The 21,712-nt window shown below is 38.8% G+C and overlaps 1 protein-coding gene across 1 annotated transcript in view; it reads left to right on the top strand.

The window, feature by feature from the left end:
* Positions 1 to 21,712, top strand: part of LIX1 (limb and CNS expressed 1) — a 129,604-nt gene that overhangs the window by 28,727 nt on the left and 79,165 nt on the right. The window contains exon 2 of the mRNA XM_018560222.1: positions 11,726 to 11,889. Coding sequence (XP_018415724.1) covers positions 11,726 to 11,889 — 164 coding nt within the window. The remainder of the gene's footprint in view (positions 1 to 11,725; positions 11,890 to 21,712) is intronic.

The raw sequence follows: 21,712 nt of genomic DNA, 5'->3' as shown, positions 1-21,712 counted from the left end.
AACTGAGATGCAACTGGAGGGGAAAAAAGGTGAAAACCGTTTTCTATTGTCAAAATATACAGTAAGATTGATTATGACACTCTTTAGCAAAATAAATCAGTCATAAATAAGTCATCCAGTTAGGGTTTACAAAAATTATTTTACTGTAATCATTTGGTCTTTTCTCAGGAGTATTGGTGCCAATTTAGAAAGTACTTTTCAGGGAAGCCTATTCCACCTCCCCTTAAAAACTGTATATGTACTCCTTCAATCAGCCCATCTCTCACAGTTAATACCTTCTGTATCACTAGCCCATCCTTTTAGATTTATTCCTGATAGGTCCTAAAACAATTATGTCAGATGTTTATATTTAGCCATTAGTCAATTGGTCAAATATAGTCTAGTAGTATAAAGTTAACACAGAAGCCTACCCCAATCCAGTGTGGGGGAAACAAAGGGGGTCCTACACCTGGGTGGTATCTACCCTTGCCATAACAGTTTCCATACCTAAAGTAAAGGGTAAATAATCTCATAAATAGTATTGTCTGACAATATTGTTAACTTAGAAGTACTCATAAAAGCAGCAGGCATACCCATTTTCACTGATGATCAATCCAAAGATCAATTATATAGAACTGTGACTTCCACTTAAAATGAGGGGCAAGTCTTGGAAATATACAGTAGTCAAGATATAAATCTATTTATTCTTAGATACTGTACTATATATCTAAGATTTTATCCTCACTGTCAGTGGAAGTCACTGTTCTATATGTAGCCACCTTGGCATAAGTGGGGTGACTCCTTAAATTTAGTCTGCTGAACTGTAGTCAATCTAAGCTGATTTAATAGTCTACTGATTTGGTTCCCCTAACAGCTCTTGTTTGTATCTACCTACTGCTGGGTGTGACCTTGCGATAGAACAGAACAGCCAATAGTTATGAATAGGTGCGGCACCCTAGTCAATCCTTAGGAGGAGGAGGTTCATGGCCAGTGGTGCATTCTGGGAGAGGACAGAAATAATGTAAGTGTCTCTTCCCCCAGGCTCCAGCCTGGGGTAGGGTGCGTGATGTTATGTGCTATCTAACTGGACCTGCAGCCCGCAGGTGATCAGGGATTGTGACCCAGTGTTGGGGCATGCAGTTGTCCTGCCCACTAAAGAGGGAAGTTGTCCCTGAGAAGGAGAACCAGGGAAGAACTTCATCTGCTGGAGGTGCTGGAGAAGCTGGAATTTTGCTTGGACCTTACAGGGAGTCTGGTGTTTCCCCCAGGGAGTTCTGCGCTATGTCTGCTAACCAGCTAACGTTCTGCCATACAAAGTGTTATTGCAATCAGTTTAAAGGCTTTCTGCACCATGAAGCTGGGAAGTGGTCGGTGAATCTGGAGTCTGTGCTGTCCTAGGTGTCTGTAGCCCTTTACCCTCTCTCCCATGTGAGCTGTCCGGAGAATTCAATCTTTGAAAACCCTTTTCCATACTTTTCCTACTTTTGCATCCCACAACTGGATAAGGACTTATCCCTGAGATATGTCAGCCTGCCTTGCTGCTGGAGTCCCTCACATGTCTTTGAGTGTCGGGGGGTGCTATTGAGTATAACAACAGTATTTTGTATTTTATACAATATTAATTGATTGCCTCAACTTGCTGGTATTTAAAGAGCACTTTGGATGTGCATTCAGTTTGTAGCTGCTGTTTAAAAGTTAGTCACATTGTTGAACCAATCAGAATTATGGGCCAAGTTCAATGTATTTGCAAACATTTGGTTTCCTAAAAGAATCATATTTCAAATTTACTAAGTTTGCAAAAAATATACTTAAGTTTCTTTGCACTATTCCGAAGCATTAACAATCACTTCATTATCTTATAAGAGGCTGCAGACATTCACTTATTATATATTTTTTTTTTTTATGACTCATAAAATTCATACTTTATTCAGGGAATAATTCACTTTTTTTGTTTGAAATATTATAGCTAAGGGATCTTATTAATCAAAAGATTGAAAAGGGGGATAATTTATTTCTGAATTTGTATCACTGAAAATGTATTTTCTTAATTAAAAATATTAATCTCGCACAGTGACCCTATGTGGCCTTGATGATTTGGGCTGCATGTTATTTGGTCTTCATCTTTCACTGAGTCGTAATGTACATTATGTGATTTGGTGTGATATATCCTTGGTAGTAGAAACACATGATTTCAATTAAATGCACTAAAATATATGAATTCTTTTTTTTTTACCAATATAGCAATGCTACTATCAGTGTTGACATGAATAATAACATCTAAGCACCAAATAAAATAAACTAGTCACTGCTTTCTGCTATACAATAAGCAGTGCAACTGCATCAAAGTCAACTTTAATGTTCTTGGGAGGCAGCAGTTGTTAAATGTGTTAGGTGGGAGGAATTTGGGGTTAAGGGTTCACTTAAGGGTCAGGTTAAGTCTTAAGAGTTAGCTGTTGTTGAGTAAAGAACTAAGGCATTATTTTAGAGTTTAGTTTAGTGTTCAGGCAGGGATTGGGTTCAGTCATAAGGGGGTTCTTTAATTTTAGGGAACCTTGGTAACACAGAGACAGTATTTTTACATATTCTTGGTGCCAGGAGTGCCAAATAGAAAACACACAACAACACCAAGAACTAATGTACTTTCTACGTTATATTCACAATGATTATGGCAAAAAACATACTGTAGACCCTCTGTGCTGGCACATGAAATACACTAGAGTAAAAGATTTCAGGGCAAATTCACAATCTCTCAGAGCATCTGAGACCTGTTTATTGCCTGGATAAAAAGTGCTACAAAGTTTAAATTTACAAAGGCTCCTTATCTGGGGAAATATGGCTGTAATGCCCTTTATGTTATTTTAGAACAAGTGCTGAACCAGCTGAACAGAATGAAAGAAAATGGCTGAAGCCTGCTTCCCAGTCAATCAGATGTACAAACACGGCCTGAGTCCAGTGTGCGTACAGCGCGTGCACCGCCTGTATAATCGGCGGTATAATAACACACACTGGAGCCAAGTGGCGTTTGTACATCTCGCGAGACTGAGATGTGGCCAGACCGGGGAGAGGTAAAGCGGCTTGGAGAGCGGTGCCTGTCCAGCTGGCCGAGGGACATCTGTGGTGACTGCTCCTGAGGATGCATATGGGTGTGGGGAGAATGGGGTGTCTACAGGGTGGAGGTTGTGTCAACATATTATCAGATCTGCTTGGCCGGCTCGATGCTGATTGGCTGGGAAGGCAATCAAGAAGCCGGGTGGTGGGTAATGACACCCATGCTACCGGAAGTACCAGTATCGGTGCTCGGTATCGGCGAGTACTGAAATAAAAAAAATATAGGCACTCGTACTCGATACCGAAAAACCAGTATCGGTGCATCCCTAGTTGTAGGGAACATCAAGTAGGGTTAATTGTGCCAAAGCAGTACCTTGGAAAATGTTCACTTTGTCTTCAGTTCCGCCTTAAAAAAAGCATTGCACTTACTGGTATGTGAAGGTGCCTAGGCTCTCCTGTGCCTACAATCGCATAGCTCTTCATCTGTAGTGTGAATCTTTGGCTCTGCTGCTTTTGACTTCTAGTCTCAGGAGACTTGTAGTGAGATTTGGTGATGTTATTATTGTGCTGCTTATTGTTCTCCTTGTTGAAGGCTTTAACATGAGGAAGTAAAACCCTTCCTCTACCAAGATGGCTACCTTTACACAGAGGCAGAGTACAGAACAAGGCATGATGAAGCAGTAATGGGGAAAACATCAGCTGCAGGGTGACCATACTCGCGGCTAGTCTGTTGTCCTCTCCCTGCCTTTCTGTTGTGCACAGCTTCCAGAGTTCTGTTCCTCTTTAAATGCTTTATAACTCATCCAAGATAATCAAGGAATTTTAGTACCCCCAGATAAAAAAGGAAACTGAATCCAATAGTTGCACAATGATTTAAGGCAATAGCTCATATGTATTTAAAAAAAATGAATGGAAAGACAAAACCAAATTGTTAAAATCACTGACGAGACCAGCCATACTGACGAAAACAAGTTTAGAAGGTCCAGTTAATCTTAAACGTAAAACAAAAAGATATGGGATTTTTTAATATGAGTCATTATATATTAAGTATCCAAAATTATACTCATTTAACTCTGTAATTGCCAAAATCTACAATAAGCTTTATAAATGATATCTGCTTTTCTTAGCCTAAATTTCTGAACCTAGGTTAAATCTACCCTAGATGAATGCAGATTATTGCTTACTACAGGTACAGGTTCCAAGGATACTTCTGCTGGGGAAATCTAGATGCATTTCCCTTCCTGCCTCAAGGTTCACAGGGTTCATTATCAGAGTACCTTCTAGTACCCTTCCAGTATTCGTCCAGATTTTGATGTGTAAGTAGAGTGAATTAAATGGATAAGGTGTAGTGTGTTAGGCAATAGCAAAAAAAAAAAGGCTTCTCAGCTGTCTAACAGCACATTAGGGAATGGAACCAGAAAGTGGTGAGGCTTGATCTTGATTTGGGCCGAAGTTGAAGCCCCGTGTACATCAATTTGAAGACCAACATAAGTACTTACATTCAAATGTTTCCACACTTTAACACTGAAGCTTAGAAATGTTTTAGGCAAGGTCAAGTCCACATTACCTTGGTTGGTGACTAAATCAGCTGTCAAAGTTTTGGAACCAACAAAGTACATTATTATGCAAGATCTGTGTTGCTGCATTGGGCACTTAGCTACAAGAACCAGAGGGCATAGAAGGGGTGGTTTAGACTGCATAATTAAAAAGTGCATTTGACCACAGCACTGAACGAGCAGTGAGACTTTATGTATCTTCCTTTGTGTCAATTTATAAACATTTTTTACAAACAATAGTTTAGATTTTGTATTGATTCTAAACTATTATTATTTTAAGTGTGATCTGAAATGTTTTACAACTGTAATTTGAAGGTGGAAAATGCACCTGAACTTGTTAGTTGCACATAGAGGTGCACATACCTGGAGCAGGCTACCAAACCTTCTTGTCATGGCCAAATTTTAGCTGTTGACAGGCATAGCTTTGGTACGTTTTAATGCTTGCCTGCCCTTTTCCTGCCTCTTGCACTCTCCTACTGGCCAGTAAGGCTGCCCATAGTGATAGACCAATAAGAATGTGGGGATGGAGCTTATTGGCAAGCTCATACAGAACCAGAAGGGTGGGAGCTTTGCCAATCAGGACCGTCTAGATTTCATCCATGAAAAGAGAGTTTTGAAGGCTATTGTAGGTAGCTATTGCACTACATATCTGCCAAAGTCTTTTTTTTTTTAACCCCAGCGTCTCTTTACATACATCAAAGTCTTAATCAGTTTGCAGATTATTGGCAGTATTCAGCAAAATGCCCATATTTTAGACTTTCCGTAGATTCTTTTGAACTTTTATTTTTAAACTGTTAATTTTCAGTGTCAAAAACTGTAAAAATGGAACATCCAGTGTAGAATGGAATTGAACAGATAAACATAATAAGCCTACATATTTGGACGCTCAAAGATGGGCAGATGTTTCAAATAGAACGAGTGCCAATTATATACTGCCCATCCTTGAGCGTGTGTAACTGAGCAGGCAGGACCCCCCACAGTGTTCTCTCCAACTCATTCAACAGGTGGAAGCAGCAATGTAGAACAGCCTAGTCCCCTTGTCTACCTAAAAACCATGATAACTGAAGTCTGTTCTCCTAGAAATCTTTCAACAAACTTTAGCAGCTTTTAATAGTCAGAAATATGTTATCTCTTCTCTGGAAACTCAAACATAGCAAGCAGTTCTCAAATCTTGGGCATCACTGTAGTTTCCCATAAACTGTCAGCTTGTTAATATGTATTTCTTTTGCCAACTACCTATAATATTGCATTTTGTTCAAAGAATGCATAATTCTTTATATATCATTATATGTAATGTAATAAAATGTTTCAATGCAGCCAATGGCTTTGCTTCATTTGCTGAGTAAATAATAGCTCAGCTATAGTTACATATGTGTGGAAGTGTGTTTCTGGTTTGCCTCCCTGTCTAGAGAATTGTATAAAGCTCACTCAAGACCTGTAAAGTTAAGTTGCTTGGAAATAACCTTTACATTGCACAATGCAGTCTATAGAGTGCACACGGATAGAGGTTACCAGGGGGCATATGTCTAACACTGCGAGAAACACTGAGACATAGCATAAGATACCGCAACATCTGTAAGGTCAGATTTGTCTGCTTGTAGCTGTAACTCCTTATTTTACTTATTGGGCCTATGTATTTACTAGACCATGTCTATTGTGCTGGCAGAGTCACATTAACAATTTTATAATATAACCCAAGACAAACCTTTTATTTTGGAAAGCATGTAGAACATTTAGAACCTTTACTGGGTTTTTATTGCGCTCTGTGTCTCGTTTGGGGAGATTTGTTCTTTCTTCCTGTGTGATCACTGGAACAGGGCTTTCCAGTGAGTAAACAGACAGGCACTTTTCTGTATAAGGGAGAAGTATAAAAATAGCAAATAAGTCAGATAAAATCGTTTTCAAATCTCATGGTAGTTTATATTCTTAAGCAAAAAATGTAAGATGAGTATACACATTGTACAGGAAATCACACAGTCTTAAAAACTATCCTATACAAAAAACAGCTTTCCAGTACTATGCAGCACCGAAAACATAATATAGCTAGCAGACTATGTGGTTCCAGAGTCAGGACAAGTGGGATCTGGCTTGAGAAGGGATACGTTCCTCGAAAATGCCTTGTTTTATACCTCCACCAGTCTTCGGGTGTTGCACATATAAATTCTGCATATAGTAAATCATTGTGATAACTTTTTGCTTTTTGTATGTACAGGGACTCCACATGATCTGCTATGGAATGTTGGCTTATGTATAGCATAGCATTTAGCACTTTGTGTGATTCCTTGTCCAATGTGTATACTTACCTTATACTTTATGCTTAAAGGAGAACTATGAGGTGAGTGCTTTTCACTCACCTCATAGTTCTAGCCGACCTGTGACAATGAGACTGTCACAGGTCGGCTCAGTAGATCGGGAGGTGAGCGAACACATACCGGCGTTCGCTCACTTCTCGATCCTGTCACGGCTCTCTGCCGTGACAGGCGAGGGGCTGGATTCCCCCCTCCCCGCTCCGATCCTCCAGCGCTGACTGGCGGAACAGACGGGGGAGGGGGCGGGTACAGCTGGCTATGCCTCTAGATAGGCAGAACCAGCTGTCATTCACGCAGCTGGGCGGATCCAGACATTATTGTCGGGATCCGCTTCAGCTGCGGCGTCTCAGTATACCGCGAGCTGTAGCTCACGGTATACTGAGCTTAGGGTGACGGGAGGACGCTAGTTTGTGTCCTCCCGTTACCCTAAGGAGAACTATAAGGAAAAACACGGACCCCATAGTTCTCCTTTAAGAATATAAACTACCCTGAGATTTGAAAACTATCTTTGGTGTGCTGGCTTATTTCATTTTATGTGTATTCATGGGAAACTTCTTCGAAGGGGTCTTCAGTGTGGATTTAGCACCTGATTACCGGTATATATAAAAAAAAACTTTCTGCTTACTTTAAATGTGTAACAAATTGGGTGTGAACTATCCATTTATATTTACTAAAGGTAAATAAAGAACCTCTGCTGGGTTGTGCACTGTCTCATTTGGGAAAATTTTCTTCGATTCTTGTGTGTTAAAAGAGAACTAGGGAGTTAAGTGTTTTTCCAAATAGTTCTCTTTTAGGATCACGGGAGGACATATACTAACCTCCTCCCGTGACCCAAAGCTCAGTATATAGCCTGCTATTGCCCACAATATACTGAGAGCGTCGCACGGAGCTGGGTGGTGTCTGGATCCACCCAGCTCCGTGAGTGACAGCTGGCTATGCCTATCTAGAGGCATAGCCAGCTGTCCCCGCCCCCTCCCCCGTATGTTCCCCCACACAGCGCTGGAGGAGCGGGGAGGGGGAAATCCCTGCAGGGAGCGGTTTCTGACAGTCACCGCTCACTGTAGGGAGATGATCTGGAAGTGAGCGGATCGGCTGCATGTTTCCCGATCGAAAGAGCCGACTTGTGACAGTTTCTTTGTCACAGGTCAGCTCTAACTATGGGGATGAGTGGAAATCACTTACCTCATAGTTCTCCTTTAAGTGGAATAGGAAGCTGTTTGTGCATGCATTGGGGAGATTTCCCAACATTTCCTGTCCTAGTGGCAGTGGTCACTGGAAGAAGAAGTGAGGAGAAATCTCCCAAATCGTGTGACAGACAGGTCACAGACAAGTTACAATCAAACCACAATTTTAATGTCTTCCCTTCCCCACTCTTTCTATAAAGGAAAAATAATCGGCTTGGCTGGAGTTCCACTTAAATATGCAGAGGGAAATTTAAACAGCTGACAATGATTTTCAAGGGGTTAGATGTTTCCTGTCCACGGTTTGACTGGAGTTTATTTGACATTTTTATAGATTAACCTTTTGATGTTCCAGGTGAACAGAAATCTTTCAAACATCCTCCCAGCTTATTCCTACAGGCTGATCGCATTTATCAGGAGACTTTTTCTGTAATACACATATCTTAAAGAATTCCTTTGGCTCCAGGGCAGCCAAGCCAAAATGATTCCAACAGGAATTCTGTAAGCCTTTGTTGATTTTTTCAACTTTACATTCTGTTCCAGTCATTCATTCTTTTCACAGATCCAAACCAAAACCATTAAAGTGTTTATTGATATCATCAATATGAGAAGCTAAATTGACATTATGATATTCCCCTGCCAACCGCTTCCCTCCTGGAAATGTAAACAGTTCAGTAAAGCCAGAAAATGAAAATGAGAGGCCTATAAAAATCAGCTCTATACTAGGCATATTGATATATGGGGTATTGTGGAAAACAGGGGTAGACAAACTCTGCCCCTCCAGCTGTGGGGAAACTACAAATCCCATCACTCATCTACCTCTGGGAGTCATATATTTGGCTGTCAGAGTCTTGCAATGCCTAATGGGATTTGTAGTTGCACCACAGCTGGAGGGCCGGAGTTTGCCTACCCTCTGCTATAAAGTAAAAGGTAAGGAAAGTGATAAACGTAAGATAAGGAAATACACGTAGCAACCTGTAAGATGTATTTTTTTATGTTTATTTTTAAAACTACATCAGGCTGGAATCTGATTGTATACTTTTGGAAGTATTGTAACTTTTTGGAATAGGTTTTTTAAAGTATTTTTACTTTTTCTCTTCTGACCTAGCCAAATAAGCATTTAACAGTGCGGGGAGGAAGCCCCTGAACAGCAAAGTTAAAATAAATAAATAAAAATAAAATATGATTTTTTTTTATGGTTAGAAAAAAAATAATTTTGGGTTTTGGCCTGACAAATTTTTTATTTTCGGTTTCGGTCTGAAAATTCAATTTCTGCTTCCCAGCAATTTATTATTTTTTACTTGACTTCTGCTTTAAGTCTTCTCATTAGGGATACACTTTTCTATGTTTAAACTGAACTCCAGGCACATAACTTTTATTCAATTATACTGCTCAATAGCCACAGAGGATGTAAATCAAGTTTGTGTGCCTTTGCAGACCCAGATATTACTTTGCACATAACATGCAGAGAGCAGAGCTATGGGAGGGACCCAACAAGCCCTACCTACTACAGGTCATGTCACCTTGCCCAAGGAAAGAGCAGCAGTGAGTGGTCTTTATCACAGGAAGCTCCTGCACAGAGGCAAAGTTTCACACTGGAGAACTGCACAGATCTGGGAGAAATACACAATGCACACCAACACTGAACAACAATACACACACCTCTTGTATTTAGAAAGTATTTGATGATCCTGGTGTTTAGATATAGATATCAGACTTTAGAACAAGGTTGTAACTTTTGTCAGGTTTTTGTTGCTCTTTTTTTATTCTATGGGGAAAATTTCCCTAACTTCCCGTTCCAGTGAAAGGTAGGGGACATCTTCCCTACAGAAAGACGGACAACAGTGTGAACACAACATATCTAATCCTCTCTAACACTACCCAGAAGGGGAAGAAAAGTTTTGCCTGAAGTTATAGATATAGCTAACAAATGAGTATTGATCCACTTTGAAGTAGAATTAAACCACTTTGTTATTTTTTTGTTTTTGCCCTATATGCCCTATGTTTTTGCCCTATATGTACAGCTGGGGTGGGCAACTTACCTTACAAGAGTGCTCCTTCTCTTCGATCCTCAGCTGTTTTCCCCTGTTGCCACCATCTCAAACACAGACAATTCTAAGTCCTTTTCAGCCATTGGGTGGCCACTGACAATGTAAGTCCTGTGCATGCACGCAGGATGTACACTGGACTTGGCCTATTCACTAGACATGTGCGATTCGTTTCGAATCGAAATTCGTACGAATTTTCCTGAAATTCCGAATTTCGGAGCATCCGAAATCCGAATGGCAGTTTCCGAATTATATCCGAAATACGAAATTCCGTTAACGAATTTCGGATCCGAATTTCTTTGAAACAGGAACTAATATTACCCCTGTAAATGAGGTTGAACAGCATGACAAGATTTATTTTAAATCCGAGATACGGATCCGCTGCTGCTGATGCATTACAATACACAGTTACACACACAGGCAGGAAATACGAAATTCGGTTGACGTATTTTCGTTCCGTTACGAACATTCGTTATATTGAAGGTAAAAAGCAAAGTACATTTATATTGGAGTTGATGGTAGTTTTTTTTAAAGTCCGAAATACGAAATTCGGAATACGGAATCCGTTAACGGAATTCGTATTCCGGATAAAAAAACAACTACCACTCCAATATTAACAAAGGTATTTTGCTTTTTAACTTCATCATAACGAATGTTCGTAAAGTTACGAAAATATAACCGCCACTAACGAAAATTCGTATTTCGTATGAATCCGAATTGAGTTCAGTTACGAATTACGAAATACGAAATAACGGATATTCCGAAACGAAACAGAACAAATTTTTTGACGGCGCACAAGTCTACTATTGACAGCATCTACAATAGACTGGATACGGTGAAGGGGATAAGTGTGTACACAGAACGGTGTATGCGCCACACAGTGTACACAAAAAAATAAAAAATCACTTCTGCCAAAAAATCCCCACCTCCAAGGAATGAATTGTTTTTTAACTTTACCTGGGAAGGGGGTTTAACACCGCGGATGTCAACTGGTTAAGACTTCTCATCAGGGATACACTTTTCTATGTTTAATAATGCTAGAGTTAACAGGGTTAATTAACTAAAAGCAAATAGGCTCTGGAATTTGCACGTTGCAGCCGAAGTTTCCCTTTGCAAATAATAGCCAATCACATGCAAGGAAATTTGTTTAAAAATACAGTATTTTTGCTTGCATATGATAGGATGATCATTCACTGAACTAAGGGAAACGTCCCCTGCAAAGTGCAAATTCCCTTGCAAAGTGAACAGCCTACTGACCTTTAATAAATCATCCCCATATAATCCCTCCGGGCCTCCCAGACAATTTCAGCAGTAATACTGTAAAGTTACAGTCGTTTGTCATCACATGGAGGTGCAATGATATCACAAATGATCAGTTTGGAGAAGTGTGGAAAGCAATGTGATATTTACACAGACTGTCAGGAAAAGGTTGAGAAGAAATAAACACATACAGCTATTGAAAACTGTGAAATGGCCACATCTTGTTTCTGTCTTCTGGGTCTTATGCAGTTTGTTCAGTGTTACTTTGATCAGGTATACCCATAGGTGTATTCTATAAAGAAGAAAAAGCCAATTTATTCTTATATTTTTTCTTCTTTTTTCAGTGAATGTAGTTGCGCTACTTCAAGAATTTTGGGAGAACAAAGAAAAGAGAAAAGCAGTCTTTCCAAGTGAAAGCTTAGTGGCCTATGAGTCTGTCCCATCTCCTGACCCGCCATTTGTTTGTTTTGTCACCTTACCTGGAGGAAGCTGTTTTGGAAATTTTCAGGTGAGAGACATTTATTTTGTTCATATATTGTCATCAAGTGGGAAATGTTGGAGAGGGGAAGGGGTGAATGTAATTTGCAAATGCCCCCAATAAACTATAAAGTGGAAATAAATTAGGGAAAACCCCACCACACAGCATACTGAAAAATAATTAAAACAAATATTTCTCACCTTTTAGATGTCTCGATGCTAACTAATCATCATCCTTCAATACTTTTGAGTCACTACCCTAGAACAGGTATACAATTGAGGACCTTTTTTACCTGACTCTATCTGATCTCTACAATTTTTCCAGATTAGTGGCAAAAATACCCACACAAACCAGTGAATCAACTAACACCCATGTAACCAGCATATTCAGAAGGAGGTCAGCAATAGCAGCTTTTTTAATAATACCCTTAGCAGTTGTTTACTTTACCTTCTACATGGTGTAAACTCTTCATTGTTAATGGTCAAAACTCTATTGCACAAGGAGATTTATGCAAAAAAGTTACAGGTCCAACACATCTATGATTTTCTACTAAAACTCCCAAAATTGGAGTTACAAAGGTGAGCATCCTTTCCAATAATCCTTAAGAATCCTTACTTCTCTACACACATACACACACAGACACACAGACACACACACACACACGGTACAATTAGCTGGAGTTACCTTTGTGTCAAGGAAGGTAAATCCTTTCTGACATAAGAGTCTTGCGTATGCTATAGGACTATACTACGATTTTGTATTTAGAGTAAAACATAATGAAATAAAATAAAAAAACAAGCATTTGGTGTACATATTGTAATATTTATACCTTAAGATCTGAAAAGGCAAATCCTCCTCTTTTCTATTATCTAGAACATTTTTCCTTATACCAACACACCTCAGTCATCAGCAGGTTAAATGGGCCAAAATCTCTTTGGGTAATGGTACACGCCAGAGTTGCCCACTCTCTTATCTTTTATTCGTGAGCTCGCTGGAACACTTTTTAGCAAGTATTGGAGCTAATAATGATATACATGGAGTGGTTATAGGAAATAGGGAACATAAGTATGCTGCTTATGCAGATGATATATTGTTTTATATTCAACAACCCTCGTATAACCATCAAAAATATAATGGCAGCATTGCGGGAATATGGAGAGATATCTAATTTTAAGTCGGAATAATAAATGTTAACTTGCCATCTGGAGAGGTAGAATCTTTGAATTCAAGTTTCCCCTTTAGGTGGCAAGATCAGAAATTGAAATACTTGGGAAATACCCTTACTCCTTGCCATCGGAATTTGTTTTGTTATAACTATATTCCCCTCTCGAACAAATTTGGAAACATTTGCAACAATGGACCTCATTATATCATTCATGGATTAGTAAACTTAATATACTAAAAATGAATGTCCTGCCGAGGTGTATCTTTTTGTTTCAGATGGTACCTATAGTTCTGACCAATAGCTTTTTTAAAACATTGCGAACAATGGTATCTAGATAGATTTGGGGTAGGAAGAGGGCAAGAATCTCATACAGCACTATGATCGCTGGGGGGGATTGGCAATACCTGATTTTAAACGTTATTACCAGGCAGCAGTGCTAAACAGACTTTTGAAATTACATTATGATAAGGCAACTAAACTTTGGGTGGCTGCCAAGTTCGAAATATGTAAGGCAGATCTGAGTATAGTATGTTGGCTACTGAAGCAATATAGGCGATTGACAAGGGAAGTGCAACCATTAGTGGTAAATACCCTGGCAGTGTGGGATTCATTGCATACAAATCAAAGGTGGCAGTATAACTCTCCTTTAATGCCTCCGCTGGGTCATGACTATTTTTGCCCTGGGTATTTAGATTTTCACTTTAGTAATTGGATAGAGGAAGGTACATTAAGATTGCATCATGTAATAGATCGAGGTTTGTTGAAGCCATTGCAGATTCTATGTAAATCAGCATCTCCGTCAATTCTATGTTTGGGTGCGTTCCTGGAATTTAGCTTAAAAAGACTGCTTGCATTTTGTCAGTCAGTAAGACATATGCCAGTAATACCTCACTGCTTGCAACTGTTGACATCTACTGCCTATTGCACCATTAACAAGTGTGCCTCCTCACAGGAGACACACTCTCAGTCTTTACTGAAACCTGTACAAACTGGAAATTGTATTAAATCTAGATGATCTTGGTAAAGATCCTAAATATTCCAAACCATTCATATTTGTTTGTGAAATGTTGATGCCTTTGTTGAAATATGTGGATATAGAAATGATGTTATGGAAATATTTACTTTTGCCTTGATACATACACAATTATTTCTATGTAAATATAGAAAATGCTTTATTTATAGAAATCACTGTTATTGCAATAAATTAAACTAATTTGATACAATGTAAATATTGGTTCTATATAATCAACTTATGTTACCATGAAATGCAACACAAGTAACTACTTTGGCCTGACTCTTGAGGGAGTACTTCATCATATATTTTTCTGAATTGGTCCAAGCCTCAGCTTCCACTGAAAATAAATATCATGTTGGATGACTAATGGCCACACCGTTTAAAGTCACGTTTTATATGATATAGTGAGAGATGAGAGATCACATGCCCCTTTCCACTTGTTTTTCTTCCTAACCTCATGTTATCTTGTGATAGGTATACATGGATTTCAGAGAGCTGGATTTTGATAGCTTTAGTAATACATCAGGGGTTGAATGCAGGGACTGTGCAGCATGGTAGGATGTGAAAAAGTTTTGTTTAAGCCGTAAATTTTTGGTGTCCATCTGTTTGATAATCACAAGGATTTGTAGCAATACATACATGATCTACTCCATAAAACATGCCTAAAAATTAAGTATTTTAGGAAGGGCAGTCCCTATGATGAGGCAGCCTGAGCTTGCATCTTTTTGGGTCTGCTGTACAATGTTTGCAGTGTGCCTACCTCCCACTTTCCAGCCAGAATGCCCCGGGTTGCTAAGAGCTAGGCGTGGAGATGTGTAAGGGCCATACAAATCTCCCCGCCCAGCTCTTAGCAACCTGGGAAGCTCTTGCCGGCAACCTGCCAAGCTCCTGGCAACCAGTGAGATCACTGGTGTGATCACATGTTAAGCTTCAAAATTGCGTGGATCTGTGAAATGGCAATAAAACTATGGTACCCATAATTGTAAAAGGCACTTGCTTGAAAGCTTTCACCGGTCATCAGTTTAAAGTTAACCATGAATAATGGCCTTAGAATTGTTGCCCTTACTCTGGCATGTGCGGTTATACTCAACAGGTGTATGGCAGCCGTTGATTTTGTATGTAGGTGCAGTTGGGGTGTGTGTGTGTGTGTGTGTGTGTGTGTGTGGCTTTAAAAAATATTTTTTGGGTGTTTTTAAATTTATTTTATTTAACTTTTAACTATTTCTTTAAACTTTTTTTTACTTAACTGTATTGCTATCACAAGCACTAGCATATTGGAGGTGACATGTACTATTTAGGAAACAATTGGTTCACATTTGCACTGTGCAATGAAATCATGCTTGAGAATGCCAGCTCTGAAACTGGAAATGATGAAATTGGCATCACTTGTGGGTTAATTTACTGGAGGGGAGATTAGTGAATTGATGTTCACTGGTCACCCTCTCCTCTAGCAGCCCACACCCACCATGCTGGTCCCAGGCCAGCATGGCGGGATGGGGGCCTTATTGGCTTATACAGTAAACAGGCAGAAGTTACATATGTCACAAATGTAACATATGCTACTACTGTAAATACATTTCTCTCTATAATCTTCAGCAGGGAAGGTAACCCAAATAATCTAATGTCTGACAACGACCCACATTTAAAAAAAATCTATTTTAAATACTTTACTGAGAGAGAGAGAAATATTGTGCATAGGAAATCCTCATTCCATTACCCCCAAGCAAATGGAAAAAATGAGAGCTTCAACAGAAAGATTTCAGAAGTTTGGTGAAGGACATTTTCTGATGGACAGCAATCAAACTGGAGACCAGGAACCCAAACTGCTCAGACATATTAGGAGAATCAAAAGAATGCCCCATGTGTAAACCACCAAGAAAGAATTATGTGATATAATTAAAATTAATAGTACTGTTTTGTAATATAATTCTATACAGTGTAGTTTTCTGTATTTTCTAATATTTAGGAAAAAATTATTTTGTACTATGAGTGAAATATGTGGTGTTCATACCTCTGGCCTGTAGATGTAACTATTTACAGTTGCTACCTGTCCAATACTTTCTATACTCTGTTCCAGTTTCGATAAATATAGATGCCTGGACTTGTTAATAAAAGCACTCTGTAGCTACTCTGCTTCCCAGACTACAGGATACAACAAGCAACTAAGGTTTATTTGAGAAACAACAAAGATTTACTCCCTATAACCACCAATGAATGAGCCATCAAGGATTGACCCATACCCAACCATTTGATGATTGACAATATCAAGCATCATAATGATGAGCCATTAAGTACTGACCCATAGCCAACCATTTGATGACTGACCATATCAAGCATCGTAAGGATGAGCCATCAAGTACGGATCCATAACCAACCATTTGATAATTGAGCGTATCAAGCATCAAAAGGACTATTTTTGATGCTTGTGGGTTGTGCTGACCCAAAACCAGCCATTTGATAATTTACCATATCAAGCATCAAAAAGACGAGCCATTAAGTACTCGCCCACAAGCAACCATTTAAAGCTTGACCATGCCACAAATGGTTGAATTCAACAGAGCTAGCCACATAATTCAACATATCAAGCATCAAAAAGACGAGCCATTAAGTACTCGCCCACAAGCAACCATTTAAAGCTTGACCATGCCACAAATGGTTGAATTCAACAGAGCTAGCCACAGAACACCCACCCGGATAAGGTCTAATAATCCTTTTGCTTCTGAAACATGATAGTGCTAGAAAACAGGTCTGGGAGTTTCTCTAAACTGGTATTTCTTCAACACGGGATATTTATAACTTTCTTTAGAACCTAATAGGATGTATTGCAGTAAAGAAGTTCTCGATATTGCTAACGGAACACTAAAAACTGAAGCTTCCTTTACAGAAAATATAAAATATAATAAAATTAGTTCTGCAATGAATTTAAACATCTCAGACATGGAATCTTCTCAGCTGCTGTACAGCTCATATATGACTTTTCAACTGGAATGCCAGTTATCTATAGCATTAAAAAAGTAAATTTGCCATAATCTTGTAGACTATATATTTTATGGCGACTTCATTAAAGACGGATTCTCTGTAATAATGGTGAAAAGCTTTTTTTAGTGTGTATTATTCATTTCCAAACTGTGCATTGTCTGGGATCCTGGGAAAGTTTTAGAAAGGGTCTGTTGCATTTCAGATAAACACGATAAGTCAAATATATATTATATTCAAGGAATTCCCAGGAGTATTCTTCCCTCGGGGATAGATGCAGCCTCGCTGATTACTGTTTTTTTGGGTAATACAACATTCTGAAAGGATTTATTAATATACAGTACTTGATTATCTAGCTATAACTGGAATGGATTTTATTTGTTTTCTCCAGAACAGCAGTTCTTTACATGAACTCTTTACTATGGACTGCGCAATAAAACATAAGCAATAATGGAATCTTAAAATGTATGGCCATTATCACTAGACACAGTTTCTTTGCAGATACCCACAGATACCACAACATAAGACGTTGGTTTAAAGTCTTCAAATGTAACTGTACATACATTTAGAGAACAATTTAACAAAACTGCCAACAGATCACATAATTTGTGTTTAGATAATTATTATTATCTAGAAGAAGAATACAAAAAATAGATATGTATGAATAGAATTATATTTACATTCAAAAAGATAAATAAAATGAGTACCGTATATAAGGAAAATGCTCACTGTCAATAAGATAGTAGTATTAATTGCTTTTAAAAGTATACTTTATATGGTGCTAGGAAGAAAATAACTTTTTTATGTTATGTGTTATAGGGTGTTGCGTAAAAATTTACTTAATTTGTGTTTTGATGTTTTATGCATATAAAATACTTTATTTGTGGTTAGATTGTGTTGGGGTGACTTATCCTGTAATCCTTCCATCTTTTACTGACAGCACATATTATATGTCTGTGCTTTTAAAAATAGTTCTGTGCCATTTTTGGCTGTCTAGTAAATCCTCAAAACCACATGGTATGGTCATGAAACCGTACAACAATTTCCATTTCCCACAGTAAGACCCACGCTAGCCCCAACTGATCTGACATTTGGCTCCCCTCTTCCTGAACTCAGCCACTCACTGCTTTATGGTTTCAGCAGATGTTTTTGCTTTTAATAACATTGTTTTTTTTTATTTTTCTCATTCAGAATTATTTTTTTGCATTTCTGTTGATCTCTTGTCCTATATATTATCAGGTTTAAGCTTCCTCAACTATCTCTGATCTGCTCTGTTTTATATTATTGTTCAGTTGACTAGAATTTCTTCTATTCTATTTATATTGCATAGTATGAATTGATACTGATCAAGCAGTTTAGAAAGATGTGACTTTTCTCTTATCATTCTGGAATCCCTGTATCTGAATTTTCTTTTTCAACAGATACATTTTTATTGAAAATTGAAACAAACAAAATATTTTTTATTTTCACTTTTGACACAGAAGGAAGAACATACATAATACAGAGTATAAACAACAAAACAAAATCCCCACCCAACCCAACCTTGCTCCAAACAGCAGTGCACCACCTTGACACAGCCAAAAACACACAGGAGTCATCTTATAGAAGCCAATAACGAAAAATATTTTGCAATTTGGTACAGTCTAATGTTCCATTCACACATAGCGGTAGCGTTTTCCACACGGAAAACCGTGTGGAACAAAACCGTGCAAAGGGTAACGTGCGATATTCGCCCATAATATACTATTTTGTGTGACGCGCGGTTTTGTACCGAGCAGATGCCGCAATAGTCTGGACAATGCACATAGCAATGCATTGTTTTTATGTTTAGTACGGTACCGCATTTATTTGTCCCCTCATGTGTGAATGGAGCCATAGAAAAACAGTTATTGTGATCATAGACAGGGTAAAGACCAGTACTGGCGGCTGAATTTTAAAAACGTTTTTACAATCTTGTATTCTAAGTGTTGTCCCCTTTTTTAGATGGGCCGAGGTAAAAAGTTTTTTGCTGCTTGACTGAATGATAAAATGGACCATCTTTTTCAAAAGCCTACATGCCCCCAATATTAGACTGATCACAGTTATCATACACCATGTGCAAATGCTAAACGCTGAGGATAGCACTCCAATGATGCATCAGTCAAGTGACATCATAAACAACATACATTTCAGTTCTTTATGTTTTTCCTCTAAAGTTCACATGCCTTCATTGTTTGTGTACAATCTCTGGCTCCAATTTCCTTTCCCCAAGCTCTGGAGATTCTTTTCAGTCTTTTTCAGTGTAGCTGTGATTATATATGCAATGGTATGCCTGTTCTAAACTCCTACTGTACCAAGCAGAGAACCAATCTAAGGCATTATAGGAATGCACAGAAAACAATGTTGCTCACTATAACTGCCTTTCCCATATATCACTTTCTACCTATTGATATACATTATATCCTGAATCAGATGTGGTGTTTTATGTGCTTATGACAGCTTCAATTTCCATGCATTACTGTAATAAAGAAAGTCTTATCTTTATGCAAGTCCATAATGTAAGCAATAAGTGATAAAGGTGCTTGAGGAACATTAACATATTTTCTTTATTTATGACAGGTATTTATATATTGCCAACAATTTACGCAGCACTTTACATACTACACATTCACATCAGTTCCTCCCCTGAAAAGTCTTACAATCTAATGTCCCTATTGTACCGTATTGTACCTGCATACAGGGCCAATTTAGACAGGATCCAATTAACCTTCTATGATGCCTTTGGAGTGTGGAAGGAAACCGGAATACCCGGAGGAAACCCACTCAAGCACAGGGAAAACACATTTAACAATAAAATTCATGGATGCCAAAATGCTTTATTTCCTTATTTATATATGACTATGTTAAAGCAGAACATTACATCTATTTATTTTATATAAATAAATTATGTCTAATTGCATTTGTTAATATGAACCATTTTTTATAATATGGACCAATTTTTTGGTCGTACAGTACTATGAAACGCTTTGACGGTGTACCTGAACCCCTTGTCTGTCAGATAAAGTGATTTACTAGAAAATATCCAGAACTCTTTCTTGGACTCCAGGTGCCTCTGCTCACCTTTCTTTGAGGAAAGCCTCATTTTTGTGAAAACTCCTTCAACTACTTTATACGACATCGGGGACAGGAGCTGTCCACCCTCCAAATCACCAGAAGATACTCCCTAAAGAGCATCGAGGATGACTTCTAACCTGTGCGTAGACAGACGTATTCCCGCAAGCCTTTTTAATGTGGTTGCATGAGACCCTTTCCAAGGGAGATCACGCAAACGAACCGATGTCAGTAACAACATTTCATCCAATGCACTAGCAGAATTCAGTCTGTCTAACTGTAAAACTACACTTAGACAGATCTCTCCCGGATTTCTGTTTTCTCCATTTTTGTCTTTCTTCTAATACCCTGCTGTGGAAGAATCTACTTTCTAAAAGACATAGTAAACACATAAAAAGGAAGAGAAAAAGCAGTTTGGTAATGGAGAACAAATTATCCCCATATTTCACAGTGACATTTCCAGTCACAGAAGACCATTTTGCTGGATGTACCTGTTGAAAAGAGCCCTTAATGCTCAAGAAGTGTATTTAGATGTTTCTCACCTGGGAAGAGAGCTTGTATTGGCTGTACATTCATTCCAGCTCACTGACTTTATAGCATAGCCCATGTTTCCTAACTAATAAATCTTTCCAATGGTATTAGCGGTCAAAGGGAAATAGCTATAAACCACTGTAAAAATAATATGCAAGAAGTACAATCTAAAACAAGGAAAATAACAATAATTATGCCATTCTGTACTAACAATAAGCAAAAAGACTCTTTGCCTGGCTTCCTGCTTGGCCAGCTTCCCAACCAATCAGGAAGACGGGTGGCAAGTCATTACAAGGTGCCCGGCTTCCTAATTGGACAGGAAGCTGGAAGACTTTCTGGCCAATCAGGAAGCTGGGGGGTGGGTAATGACTCGCTACCCGGCTTCCTGATTGGCCAGCTTCCCGACCAATCAGGAAGCCGGGCTTCGAGTCATTACATATGCCGGTGAGTGCGGCCAGATCTTATCTTTGAGCACAGTGGTGAGCACTGATTCACTAATTGTTTATGCATTCATGGACGTGGTGTGGATTATAAAAGTTTGAAGATATATCCTTGGATCTCCAGAGAGCCTTTGAGTCCATTTCCTGGGACTACTTAACATATGCCTTGGGAAAATGGGGATTTCATTGCTCGTTTATGGCATGACTTCATACCCTTTATTCCAATCCTATGGCTCAGGTGGAATATCTGGGGTGTACGTCACCTGCATTCCCTATAGCCCGAGGTGTTTTTCAATGCATACCAATATGGAATGTTGTATTTCTGAACTGAGTAGATGTTAGTAATATTATATTAAGGTTGCTCTAACCTGACCCTGTTAGGTTGCTCATTATAGTCTCCTCGCCTATGATGAACTACAGGACCACGTATAAAATTATCTGTTACATATATTTTAAAGTGACATTAAAGGCAAAAGATTTTTTCCCTCCCCCCAATGTGTCAGCACTTACCTTCAATTATATCTCTTTTTCCGATCTTCCTCTTCCTTCCTCATGTTTTCAGCCTTCTCTCCAGCTCTCCGATCCAGCGCTGACTGCTCTGCCCTTCCGATCCAGCGGTGTCTGCATGCGGGTGCA

Source organism: Nanorana parkeri, unplaced genomic scaffold (assembly GCF_000935625.1).
Source record: "Nanorana parkeri isolate BGI_ZX_2015 unplaced genomic scaffold, ASM93562v1 scaffold441, whole genome shotgun sequence".
NCBI classification, from domain to species: domain Eukaryota; kingdom Metazoa; phylum Chordata; class Amphibia; order Anura; family Dicroglossidae; genus Nanorana; species Nanorana parkeri.
This window is presented reverse-complemented; position numbering and strand designations above follow the sequence as displayed.